The sequence below is a fragment of the Barbus barbus genome (assembly GCF_936440315.1).
Source record: "Barbus barbus genome assembly, chromosome: 12".
Classification (NCBI taxonomy): Eukaryota; Metazoa; Chordata; class Actinopteri; order Cypriniformes; family Cyprinidae; genus Barbus; species Barbus barbus.
In genome coordinates this window covers 25,561,584-25,574,709 of record NC_136740.1, presented here as the reverse complement: position 1 = coordinate 25,574,709, position 13,126 = coordinate 25,561,584, and the positions used below count along the sequence as shown (strand labels likewise).

Genomic DNA, 13,126 nt, shown 5'->3' with positions numbered 1-13,126 from the left:
TTGTCAGGTTTTATGCTCTAAAATCTGAGTTTGTAAAGCAACTCGCAGCTGCATGTCCACCCTGTTCATACTACCAAACCATGGACTTTGTTTTGAAATGTGTGGGGAAAGTTATTTGAATCAAGCGTAGGTTTAGGGGCAAAGTTGACCCACCCACGAGGAACAAAGCATGGTTTGCTTTCTACTGCTGCGCGCGCATCCAAGCGTAGATCTCGTGACAGCGAAGGCTTTGATTTTTCCAGACGACTACAACGCGTCTAATTTTTTACTGGTTGTATTAAGTGTCTGGAGTTTGTTGCCTAGCAGCCTGAAAATGTCTCCTGATTGGTTGATAGCTCGCACTCTCTCCAGCGCGAGTTAGAACGCTTGTGAAAGGTGCACGAGCGCGCTTCAGAACTGTTCCGAACTCCGGTGAACCCGTGGAACCTTGAGCTGCATCGGTTCTTCACTGTCAACATTTTGGAACATTCGGTTTGCATTATGTACTTCAGTTTATCGAAAGAGGAGCAACATCTTTTGAAGTGGGAACAGAGTAAAGAGACAGATGGATCCAGCTCACCTCACACAAGCGCACAAGCTTTCAGTGTAGGCTCATAGGCTGAAGGTGGGTGTCCACAGTTATTGTTATTCCTGTATTTTTAGATATTTATTTGGTATTTAAAATGATGCATTAGTTTATGAAATATCTTTTTAAAGTATTAATTTATTTCATATGAATGTGAATTTTGAATCTTGCAGACAGCACTTTAACTGAATTTGCGCAGGCATTATCAGATTGAGAGATGGACATTATTTTAATTTTATACAAATAATTATTTGTTGTTGTTCTGGATCTACACAAACTCTTTTATTTTCCCCACTGAATATGTTTAACATTGAACTAGATTTAGCTTCTAAATAAAAGCCTATCAGTATAATTTTAGTAGAGCTAAAATTTGGACGTTTTTATTTTCAGAATGCTTAGATGATGTCAACTTGTACTTCCATGCATTTTATGTCCAGACTCAGAGAAGAAGACAATGTTGTCTTTTCCATGTTGTCAACGTGTATACAAAACAAACACTTAAATCTACGTTAATTTAAAATCCCAACATGTACTAAATATGGTAACATTGTTTTAAGTCAGAAATATAATTTAATGTGGCTGGACTGACTGTGTATATTGGGTTAGACTAATGAAAGTATTTTTAAGGATCAGATGAGGTATAAACAGCAGTGCTTTTGATCACTTTTACAGCGGTACAGTGGGTTGCTTTAGTGAATAAAAATAAAACTGCTTGAAAATAAAATCTCCTCTGAAAGGTACTGTTCTCATATTGTGTTCAGATCTCTTTTGTGTCATCCCATGGGATCTTGTTAAAAATGCAGGCTATAAAATGACCATCTTGACAATATTATAGAGGAGCTTACCAAAGAGAATTAATGACTGCAAGAATAGTACCATTAGTTCAATTAATTAGACAGGCCAGCTAAAATATTTAAATCTCAATGCAGCTTTGAAGAAGTAGGACACTGCCAAAGGCTTCTTCTCCCTCCCACCGTGTCTGATGTCTGCCAGTGATGGCGTAAAAGAGAAAAAAATATTTTCATTAAGGGAATTTGCTCATTCAATACACAGAGCGTTCAATAAGTTGGTATTACACTTAGCCTATTGTATATACAGACTATCCAAACTGTCTTTTTATATCTATTAAAATGCATATATGAGAATTGTAAGGCAGTTGAAGCGCACACCATAGGGCTTCATAAACCCAGGCTAAAGGTCAGTTTTGGGTTATGAAACTTTCTAGGTGTCAAAGTGAAACAATGTGTTGCTTGCATGTTACAGCGAGTTTTTAGAAGCAGACAACCACCATAAACCTCAGTGCTTACATCATTAAATATTCATGTGATTTGAACAATTGCAGAAACTTGCAAAGCTGAAAGTTCCAGGATCTGAAAAAAAAAGCAAAAGCATTAACTGGAGTGATGCAGAGACACTATTATTTTTTGCTGCGTGTTTCTGAAGACTTGAAGATATAGTTCACCCAAAAATGAAAATTCTGTCATCATTTATTCACCATGTCATTCCAAACCTGTATGGCTTGCTTTCTTCTGTGGAACACAAAAGAAGATATTTTGAAGAATTTTCAACCGTTTTTTGTTCAATGAAAGTCAGTAGGGTCCAAAACTAAACTGAACCCCACTGACCTTCAAAGGGATGTACCTGTACTTTAATATTTCAGAATATCTGAAAAAGCAAGTCATACAGGTTTGGAAACAGACGAGGGTGATTAATGACCAAATATTCATTTTAGAGTGAACTAACTCTTTAATATAACCAGATATATTTTGTGCATGATTGTTATCACCATTAACTAATGGTTCACAAATGTACAGTGTGAAAACCTCAAAACCTGACTAAAGAATATTTACCAAACCATGATAAAGTAAGAACAGTGTAAAACATGATAACTCAGTCTTGTTCGCCCATGGTCAAGAAAGACGATTCAAAGTGTGGAAAGCTCAAAGATGTGTCAGTTTTATTCTAAATTTAGACCAGCAGCCAAATCTTCATTATTATTGATACTGCTCTTTCCAGTCTGTCATTCTAATGCACTTTCCTTCACTGGGTCTCTCAGGGCTCACCGTTACCCAGAACACCATGATTCATGATTCATCAAGTCCGGCAGAGTTCTACGAGGACAACGCTTCGCTGCTGTCCTTGGACTCTAGCGTATTCTTCAGCGAGCCCGCGCTACCGAGCGACGATCCACTGGACTTCTTCATTATAAATGTCGGAGGCAGCCGCTACATCCTCTCTCAGGAGCTGCTGGCCTCTCACCCAGAGACTCGCCTGGGCAAGCTGGCGCTCTCCAGTCGAGACTCTGCATTAGATCTGTGCGACGATGCAGATTTCTTGGAGAACGAGTTCTTCTTTGACCGCAACTCGCAGACCTTTCAGTACATCATGAACTTCTACAAGACCGGTCACTTACATGTGCGAGAGGAGCTGTGTGTGATCTCGTTCCTACAGGAGATCGAGTACTGGGGCATCGATGAGCTTCGCATAGATAGCTGTTGCAGGGACAAGTACTACCGCAGGAAGGAGATGAAGGAGTCATTGGATATTCGTAAGGATGCTGATATAATGGACAACGAGGAGGAGGACTTCACTGGAATTTTGTGCCAGGACTTACGCCAACGTCTGTGGGACCTTATGGAGAAGCCAGACTCCTCTAAGGCGGCCAAGACGTTTGGAACGCTATCCATGTTCTTTGTGGTGGTGTCCATTGTGAACATGGCTCTGATTTCACTGGACTTCATTATACTTGGTGCACCCATCATCTTGGACGCTCTTGAGTACATTTGTATCATTTGGTTCACCGGTGAGCTGGTGCTCAGGTTCATGTGTGTTAGAGATAAGTGTAGGTTCAGCAGGAGTGTGGTGAATATCATTGACCTGCTGGCTATTCTGCCCTTCTATGTGACTCTGGCTGTGGAGAGCCTGCATGGAGGATCTACGGAGCTGGAGAACGTTGGACGGGTAGTTCAGGTGCTGCGCCTATTGAGGTTTCTCAGGATGCTTAAACTTGGCCGACACTCCACAGGTGACATACCTATTGAAACTTATCATATAATCTTAGCATATAATCATATATTACTGGTTGAAAAGTTTGGGGAGATTTTTAAGTCTCTTATGCTCACCAAGGCTGCATTTATTTGATCAGGCATACTGTAAAAACAGTAATACTACAAAATATTTTTAAAATTTAAAATAACTGTTTTCTTTATATATATATATATATATATATATATATATATATATATATATATATATATTAAAGTGTAATTTATTCCTGTGATGGCAAAGCTGAATTTTCATCAGCCATTACTCCAGTCTTCAGTGTCACATGTAATATGCTGATTTGGTGCTCAGGAAAAATGTATTATTATTGTTATTATTATCAATGTGCATTATTTGTTTGAAAATGAATAAATAATAATATTTTTGTGGATAGCATGATAATTTTTTTTATTTATTTCATGATTCATTGTGAATAGAAAGTTCAAAAGAACAGCATTTATTTCAAATAGAAATCTTTTGGAACTTTATAAATATTTACTGATCAATTTAATGCATCCTTGCTGAAACAAGCAATAATAAAAAAAAAAAAAAATAAATAAAAAAAGCTTACTGACCCTAAACTTTTGAATGGTAGTGGACCTTTTTTAAATGAATTTAGGCAGAAAATATAGAAACACAAATGTTGCATAAGGAACAAACTGAAAATGAAGTAATTTACTGAAAGTCTAGTTTCATTCGCACATGCACTGTTGCAAGATGCACATATTTAAACAATGTATCAAGTGTACCAGGTTTGCCATTGGTACTCACAAAACAAATATGTAAGCCTGAATACATAGATTGACATTTATGGTACAAGGCAAAATTTTCATCCAATAAATGCTTAAATTTTAGTCTGTTTCTCACGTGAAGCATTATAAACTAGACAAGACTTAAGCAAATTCAAGCAAGGTTTCCACTATACCACTATATTCCACTAAAAAAAAATGTAAAAATAAAAAGAAATTCCACCCAGTACATTTTAATCAAAATGTAGTTTCACCCATTATAGTAAAATCTCATTCGAAACCTGTAATTAACATTATTTATTTATGCATATTTATGTATTCATGAAGATAAATAAAATTGCATTGAAGCGCTGCATATAAAATAATATAGGCAATACATAAAATCAAGTGGAATACATAACACACTGTTCAGCAGTTCACTAGAACATTTGGGCATTTCTCTGTCCTGATGGACTCTCAACCTGGGGAATGAAATAATTCATGAAGATGTAAGTCTATTTTTGGGAGAGTTAGTAAATTTATTCATCCATTCATATTTTGACAGTATCCCAGGGAGACTTAGAGGAAGATCCTTAGACACACAAACAGCTACTGAGCACAGACTTGTGGCTTTGATCTTGCATTTTTGTGGAAGGAAAGAATCTCTTTCTAAGATGCTGCCACGAAGTCATGAATAATTAAACATTATATGCAAGAGCTAAAAGAGAAGGGTATACGGTTAGGGAATTTGGTGGGATTGCGGCTTATCATGCCAACCTCAATGTAAAAATGTAAAATAAGGAAAAACAGAGTTTGATAATTAATCCTTTGGATGGGAATTCATTGCAAAAGTTATTTTTAAAGGAGATAAAGCCATATTATATTTTATTTTGTGGCTAAATAACAGACTGAATTTTCACAGGGTCTCACTACCATTCAATTAAGATTTAACACATATCTAAGCAGACAATGTCGGTTCTGTTCTCAGGACAAATATCTGAAGTAAACACTGACAGATAATCCACCAAGGGAATTTTCATATCCGTCACATTTTAATAATGTGGTCCCTCTCGTCTACAGCGTTCTCTCTGCCCCTCTGAAGGTGTTTATTGTCAGTATTAGCTAATCTGATCAGAAGACACAAACCAAATGAAAATAAGTCAGATAGACAGTCCCCATCAAATATGAGCTGTCTTCAGACAAATATGACACGTTAGTCAGGTTGAGAATGGAAATAAATGAAAAACCAAATTCAATATCAATCTTTTGAGTGTTCCCCAGTGCATTTTAATTTTCTCAAAATAGAAGCCTAGTTCTTCACAGCCACTCATGTTGACTCCAGCACCTCAGACATGGGTCAAGGGGCCTTAAAAGTCAGCGTATTAATGACAAAATACGGTTTCTACTTCTAAAAATAAAAGGACATGCTTTGATATGCCCAATAATTAGGCTAGGTGTCGACTTTAGATGCTTGATGTTCTTTCTGTAAATGTATTCAGCGAGGCCGCTAAAAAAAGAATAAATAAAGCAGGAAGCCGTGCCATTTTGGACTGAGAAAGTGTAGCAGCTGTTCTCAGGTGTCTATATTTAAAGGCTAGAATCTCTTGGATGATTTGATTGCTGTTATATTACATCTTGACATATCTTTTGCGGTAAGATTCACACATTGGCAGAAGCTAATTTAGAGGCTTTTTTCCTATATATATATATATTTAAAAAGACATGTAGGCGCTATGGGATCTAACCTATATAAGCTTGCACAATGTAAAGCATGCATTCAAAAGACTCTCTGAAAGCTAGACCAACACTTGAGCAATGTTACTTCATAAAACGCCACTACTGACTTTTGAGTCTATATTAGTATTTCTAAGAAGATATCTATAGCCATCCTTGTTTGTACATGGAAATCTGTTCAATATAATTCCATCCATCAGAGACGTTCATGCTCTCTGTAGAACATGTTACACCAAAATAATATCATGCAGTCAGTGATTCAAATTCAATGTTAGTAGGTAGAGAAGTAATGATTTGGCATGCAAATTGTCCAGTAATCATTGGCTACACTTCAATTGGTCAGTGGCAAAAGAGGTCAAATATTAAATTGTTTGAGCGACATGTAAAAGAAAAAAGAATAACACATAACACTTGCTGAAGCTTGATTCTTTGTTACATAAAGTTCAGTGCATTGGGGAACGCTGACACAAATTACACAAATTAGCGGAAAGTGCCATAATGTTTTTCCTTCCCTAATTATTTGAGAGGCCTCTCCTTTTTCATGCTATTGTTTAAAAGTAATTACGTAATTAGGTTAATTACTTGTAGTAGTCTGTATCCTTTTGGCGTGCAGTAATAATGTTAAAATTAGGGCTGTTAATTTAACACATTTATTTAGTGCATTTAAATATTGAAAATTATTAGTTTTTTTTAATTAAAGACTATTAAAAGAAAATCACACAGCTGACATGGAAATAAAACAACCACTTTATTTAGTTTTAAAGTCACTTTTTACAACATCTATTAAATTATTAATTTAATTGATTTTGGAATTGTTTGCAGCTTATCGCATTTTATTATTTAATCTGAATATTCTGTAATTGATTGACAATTCCTTTCTTCTGTGGAACACAAAAGAGGATATTTTAAAGAATGTTGGTCACTTGTTTCCCATTGACTTATGGACAAAATAAAATGGAAGTCTTTGGGTCAGCATTCTTCTAAATATCTTATTTTGTGTTCATCAGAAGTAAGTCAGTCATACAGGTTTGGAACAACATGAGGGTGAATAAATTTGAGTTTTTGGGTGAACTATCCCAGGGCATCTGTCCAAAATGAAACAAATATTCACATGCCACCAATGCGATGTATTTTCTGAAAACATGTAAATACTGTATGACTTCATTTCTTCTCACTGATGAGTTTAAGAAACATTTGTGTTGGTGTAAATAGGCCAGTAGATTAACTTTATCTCCTCTTTGTGTGTTCCAGGTCTCAAGTCTTTGGGAATGACGATCGCCCAATGCTACGAGGAAGTTGGCCTCCTGATGCTGTTCCTGTCTGTGGGCATCTCCATCTTTGCCACAGTGGAATACGCCATTGAACACGACATGCCAGAGACCACCTTCACAAACGTGCCCAGCGCCTGGTGGTGGGCCACCACGTCCATGACCACGGTAGGGTACGGGGACATCCGTCCGGACACGGTGCTAGGAAAGGTGATGGCCTTCATCTGCATCCTATCCGGTATTCTTATTCTCTCACTCCCTATCGCCATCATCAACGAACGGTTCTCTGCCTGCTATTTCACACTTAAAATGAAGGAAGCGGCGCTGCGACACGGGGAGGCGCTGAAGCGACTGACGCGCAACTCGGCCTCAGATATGTCGGCGATAGGGGTGAACCTGCGGGACGCCTACGCCAGAAGCGTGCTGGAGATGCTGCGGTTGCAGGGGCGAGAGCGAGCCAGCACACGCAGCAGTGCAGGAGATCTCTGGTGGTAACAGTAGGCCTGCAAGCTACCAGAGAGAGAGAGACAGATAAAGAACAAGTGAGCGAGCTGAGCGTGGTTTAAGGACCACAAATCCTTTAAAGGCCTCATATCATGAGAAGTCAAAATTTGCTTTATCTTTATAGAGTTTATTGCATTAGGAAAACATACTGTAACTTGCCTCAAAATAATTTATTTAAATCATACTGCAAAAACAACTGAACGTTCTCATATTTCTGATGTCACAAACTTAACTTTGCAATCCCGTAACAATCTAATGCAGCTTTACAAAGTGGCTAAAGTTGTAAAACTGTATTAGAAATGAGCGCAAACCTGCAGCTTGCAGATAAAGTGCTGCTGCTCATTTCACATGCAAATGGGGCATTTCTTAATGTTGCGATATAATGGAAGTAGCAACACATTTTTTCTTCCATACTGTGATGTACATTCATTGGTTCAGTTGTTGATTGGATAGAGGCAGTTGAACATGCAAACTTGCAGTCAATTGTAAGAAAGAGGCATGGTTTACAGAGGCATCATTTACTCACTCCCATGTTGTTCCAAACCTGTATGACTTTCATTCTTCTGTGGAACATCAGATATTTTGAAGAATGTTGGTGGCCAAAAGTTTTGGTTCCTATTGACTTTCATTGCATGGACAAAAAATACAATTAAAGTCAATGTGAACCAAAACTGTGGTTGCAGCAGTCTTAAAAATATCTTCTAAAAAACATGAGGGTGAGTCATGATATGACATTTTGATTAAAGATTACGAGGTCAAAAAAGGTTTAAAAATGAAACAAATACGTGGATAAATGGTTCACAGTAAGATCAATAAAATGCATTTAGAAAATGATAGCTTGATTTTCCATTTCATACCAACTTTAAAAGACAGCGGCAGCAAAAACAGACCATTTAAAAACTGTTATTATAAATTCTATTTAAAAAATCTAAATTGTAATTATAATTTTTTTTTAAAAACTTGACATTGAACCTCAGGGAAAAAAATCATGTTAAAGACAAAAGTATATTATGAGTCCTTTTAGGGTGAAGTGTGTGATTTCTTCACAACTAGTGGCACAAAACAGACTTGCAAAAATAAAGACTATTCAAACAGGCTTCCCAAACACTGCCATTGGCTGCACAACAGTAAACCCCGCCCCAAACTCGCACCATTGGTTGAATCAGTGTTTTAATGCTGCTTAAAAAAACCAGAGCAATTCACATTTTGACTGAATCAACTTACAAATAATTTCAAATTGTCTCTGCACATTAAGCTGGGAGAAGTATTTTAACATGAAATTAAAATCAAAATAATTTTTCAAAATTGCTACATGGCTGTTCTGTTCATCTTTGTGCAACTCACTGATCGTTTGTAATAGAAGTAGATTTTACTGTTCCATTTAAAGACATGTAATAAAATCTATCTGAAGATTGAATTTTCACGTTTAGGTTGTGTTTTTAAGGGCTGCATTTACATCAGAGCAACACTTTTTCCTGTGCATATTCCCTGCAACTTGTTGATCCTTTTAAAATACCACAAATGGCCGGAAGACTGCGATGACCTTGTAAGACCAACAGGTCTTTGAATAAATTTGACACATTGCTCTGAAACAGTTGCAGATAGACATTCGGAGCTTAAAAGCTTAGAGAGAATCAGTCGCTCCACTGGCCACAGCTAGACAGTAACAATGATTTGCACTGCAGGAACATGTTATAATATGACAAGACATGACATGTAAATGGATAACAAGCCTTTAATCGAAATTTAAGTTAAATTCTTTTTAAGAAAATAGAACAATTCAGCTTTCATTCAGATTGATTTATTTCCAAGTAGCTAATTCTGTATCGTTTGTGCTAGAGAAATTAATGATGATGTATTATTTTCTAAGATATTTTTGGTCCAATCTGCAAAAAATATCCCATAGAATTTCAATAAAGGAAGGAACTGAGACATATCTAGCAACTGCATAGCAACATCCTAGCAACCACCCACAACATTTTAGTATCATGTAGCCGATTTTTGCATGCAGGAAAAATATGTAAAATTCTAGGAAATAATCAATTAACGGAAAGCCTCCGTGTCTGTGAAAAAGACATCACCAGGCTTGTTATCCTAATAAATCCACTGAATTCAAGCTGAATGCTAAAGCCACAGCCTGGAGATATGTTGGATTTGTGCTATTTCTATCTCTTGTGCCTTTTGAAAACTTTCCCAATGAACAAGAATACCTTCTCTCAATCGCTCACGATATATCAGACTATGAAAGTCCTTAAATGGTGCTTTGGTTTCTCTAACCGCAGATTGCTCATCCTGTTCCCAGGACATTTAAGGGATGCTGGCTCAAACTCCTAAAGATGTTTAAATACCTTAAGGCAGTTTTCTGTAACCATCTTAAATACATCTAAATATGAGAGATTATGACAACCATTATAGTTAGTGTAAGATTTAAAAGTGAAGCAAACTTACAGTGTGTCCTGTTTCTGTCATTAGCAGATTAGCAAAAAAAGTTAATAAATGTCCTAGATTTTAATTAAATGTACAGCAGATAGAAACAGTCTTTGACTTTGTATCATAAGTGAATTGTGCAGAAAGATAAAACAGGTTTTATTGAACCTTCAGTTATACTAAAACATCTGCATTTGTGTTTAAAATCAGAATGAGAGTTTTTTTTTTCATTCTTCATTCTTTCAACTACATTCATAAAATTCAAATTGACTTGATTCATTTGGGTCTCAGTCAGAGGAAAACAGCACTCTACATGCCCTGGTTGAGCTATATATAGTATGCATTTGAATGTATTTGATCTACAGATAAGAGCTGTGTCTATTCCCTAGGTGACTGACGCCTCCCCAAACTGTCTTCCTGGCACCAGAAATTCAGATGCGAGTCCAAAGGGCCCGCGTGTAATTAGAGTGCACTGTCCAGCTCTAGCTGCATTTGTGAGTGTGTGTACAGGTCTGTGTGTATGCATGCATGCATGAGTTGAAATGAACGGGGCAAGGCAAAAGCAGATGGGACATAAAAAAACCACCTAAGGGCAAGTCACTGGTTAAAGAGGTTTACAGTTACTGTTGTGGCACTAATGTGCTATTTTTATAAAGTGTATTGCGGTTAAAAAAAACATGTATATGAAATACTGAAGTAATGCTACTTGTACAGAAAGTGTAGATTACATTGGGCAAATTAGACTCAGCATTTTTATTCATACTTTTATAGCAGGAAGCATTAAATTGACCAGTTAAGATTGTGTCATGATTTCCACAAAAATACTAAGCAGCACAACTGTTTTCAACATTAATAATAGTAAAAATTATCATGTGACACTGAAGACTGGAGTAATGGCTGATGAATATTCAACTTTGTCATCACTGGAATAATTAAAACAGACAACAGTTATCTTAAATTTTAATAAAATTTACAACAATGCTGTTTTTAGTGTATTTTCACGAATTAAATTCAGCCTTTGTAGCTTTCCAAAACATTTAAAAAAAACAATAATTTAAACAGAAGTGTATTTAAAGCTGCAGAATATGCTGAAGGGTCAAAGATGAAAGTTTGTGACTGGTTAGCAAAATATGGGATCTAAGAAAGACCTTTTTTTGTTGGTATTTATAGTGAATTCTTTACTACAAGTGGTTCAAAATGACCTGTAAACAATATAAGAGTTAATCTAATAAAACATGCAGTTAGCACCCACACACACACACACACACCAGCTCTTCATACACTACTTATCACTTCAAAGAGAACCTATTTTGACTCCTGGGCCACAAACCAGTGTTGAGAAAGAAAACGTTAACTGTGTGTTAAATGCTATTCTTCCAGTCACATAAGCTTCTTTATGGTCCTTTATGTGCCAACGCTACAGCTCACCTTGGAAAGCACAGAAGCAGACATATTTTAATAAGAGAAGCACTTCTTCAGACTATTTTGACTGAGTACAGAATAATGTCTGAACGACTGTCAGTGGAGAAGTGTAGCCATTTTTAAATCACGTCTAGGAAACACTGACCAAATCCCCTGTAATATGTGTCTCTGAACAATCACTCTAAAAATGTTACATGAAAATGTTTCAAGAGCACTGCATTTTACTATAATATGTCTGCTTTACTACTAGAGTTGTTCATTTCTGAGAAAAAAAGATTGGTAATTAGCAGTACACAACTCACCACCACAATTCTATGGTTTTGTCATTCTATTTTTTCTAAAATCATTCTAATTGTAAAAGAATAGCAAAGTCGACGGCACAACTATACCGATAACAACACAGTGGAACACTATCCTTAATATTACTTTCAGAATGATTTTTTCCAGGTGATGAACAATAGAAAATTGACAGTCAGAAGCTGTTCTGCTTTAAAGAGCTTGTGCAGTATGCGCTTAAAATAAGCAAAACATAATTGTGCATTGACATGGATACTGATATAGTTATTGTTTTTAGTTATCGTTCTTGGTGTGAATGGGTCTTAAAGGCATAGTTCACCCAAAAATGAAAATTCAGTCATCCTCATGTCATCCCGTAAGACCTTCGTTCATCTTCAGGACACAAATTAAGATATTTTGATGAAATGCGTGAGCTTTCTGACCTTGCATAGACAGCAACGCAACTAAACTTTTAAGGCCCAAAGGTAGTTAGGACATCGTTAAAATAGTCCATCTGACATCAGTGGTTCAACCGTAATGTTATGAAGCTACAAGAATACAAAAATATCAACTTCACTCAGCAATTTCTTCTCTTTGCACATTCACGAGTGTACCACGACACATGCGTGTGGTGCTGCTGACGCTAGAGTCGGCATTTTGACGTAGAACCTGGATGCGCTGTGCTTTGTTTACAAGCAGAGCAATGACACATTCATGCTTCATGGCAGTTTCGTAAACGCGACAAACAGAAGAGAAGAAATTGTTGAATAAATGTTGAATGTATTCTCATAGCTTCATAACATTATGGTTGAACCACTGATGTCACATAGGCTATTTTAACGATGTCCTTACTACCTTTCTGGGCATTGAACATGGTAGTTGTGTTGCTGTCTATGGAGGGTCAGAAAGCTCTCGAATTTCATCAAAACTATCTTAATTTGTGTTCCGAAGATGAACGAAGTTCTTACGGGTTTTGGAATGACATGAAGGTGAGTAATTAATGACAGAATTTTTATTTTTATGTGAACTATCCCTTTAAGTTTGACTTTAGAAAAGTAACAGTACACTGCTCTTTTACAAGCTGCGTTACACATAGTGTGCAACTACTAGACACTGGCTAATGGTTATAAAATCATCCATTCACCTGGTAACCAGGATAT

The 13,126-nt window shown here is 36.6% G+C and overlaps 1 protein-coding gene across 1 annotated transcript; it reads left to right on the top strand.

Annotated features, from left to right (window-relative positions):
• The first annotated feature begins 2,627 nt into the window (after positions 1-2,627).
• LOC306877961 (potassium voltage-gated channel subfamily V member 1-like) lies at positions 2,628-9,255 on the top strand. Its single transcript, XM_079430027.1, has 2 exons — positions 2,628-3,590; positions 7,321-9,255. The coding sequence occupies exons 1-2, from the start codon at positions 2,645-2,647 to the stop codon at positions 7,830-7,832; spliced, it is 1,458 nt and encodes a 485-aa protein (XP_079286153.1). The 5' UTR covers positions 2,628-2,644; the 3' UTR covers positions 7,833-9,255.
• The last annotated feature ends 3,871 nt before the right edge of the window (positions 9,256-13,126 follow it).

Excerpts from the sequence above, each read along its gene's own strand:
- LOC306877961 (XM_079430027.1), top strand. The coding sequence starts at position 2,645 with ATGATTCATGATTCATCAAGTCCGGCAGAGTTCTACGAGGACAACGCT. Across the intron at positions 3,591-7,320 it reads ACTTGGCCGACACTCCACAG|GTCTCAAGTCTTTGGGAATG; the intron begins GTGACATACCTA and ends TGTGTGTTCCAG.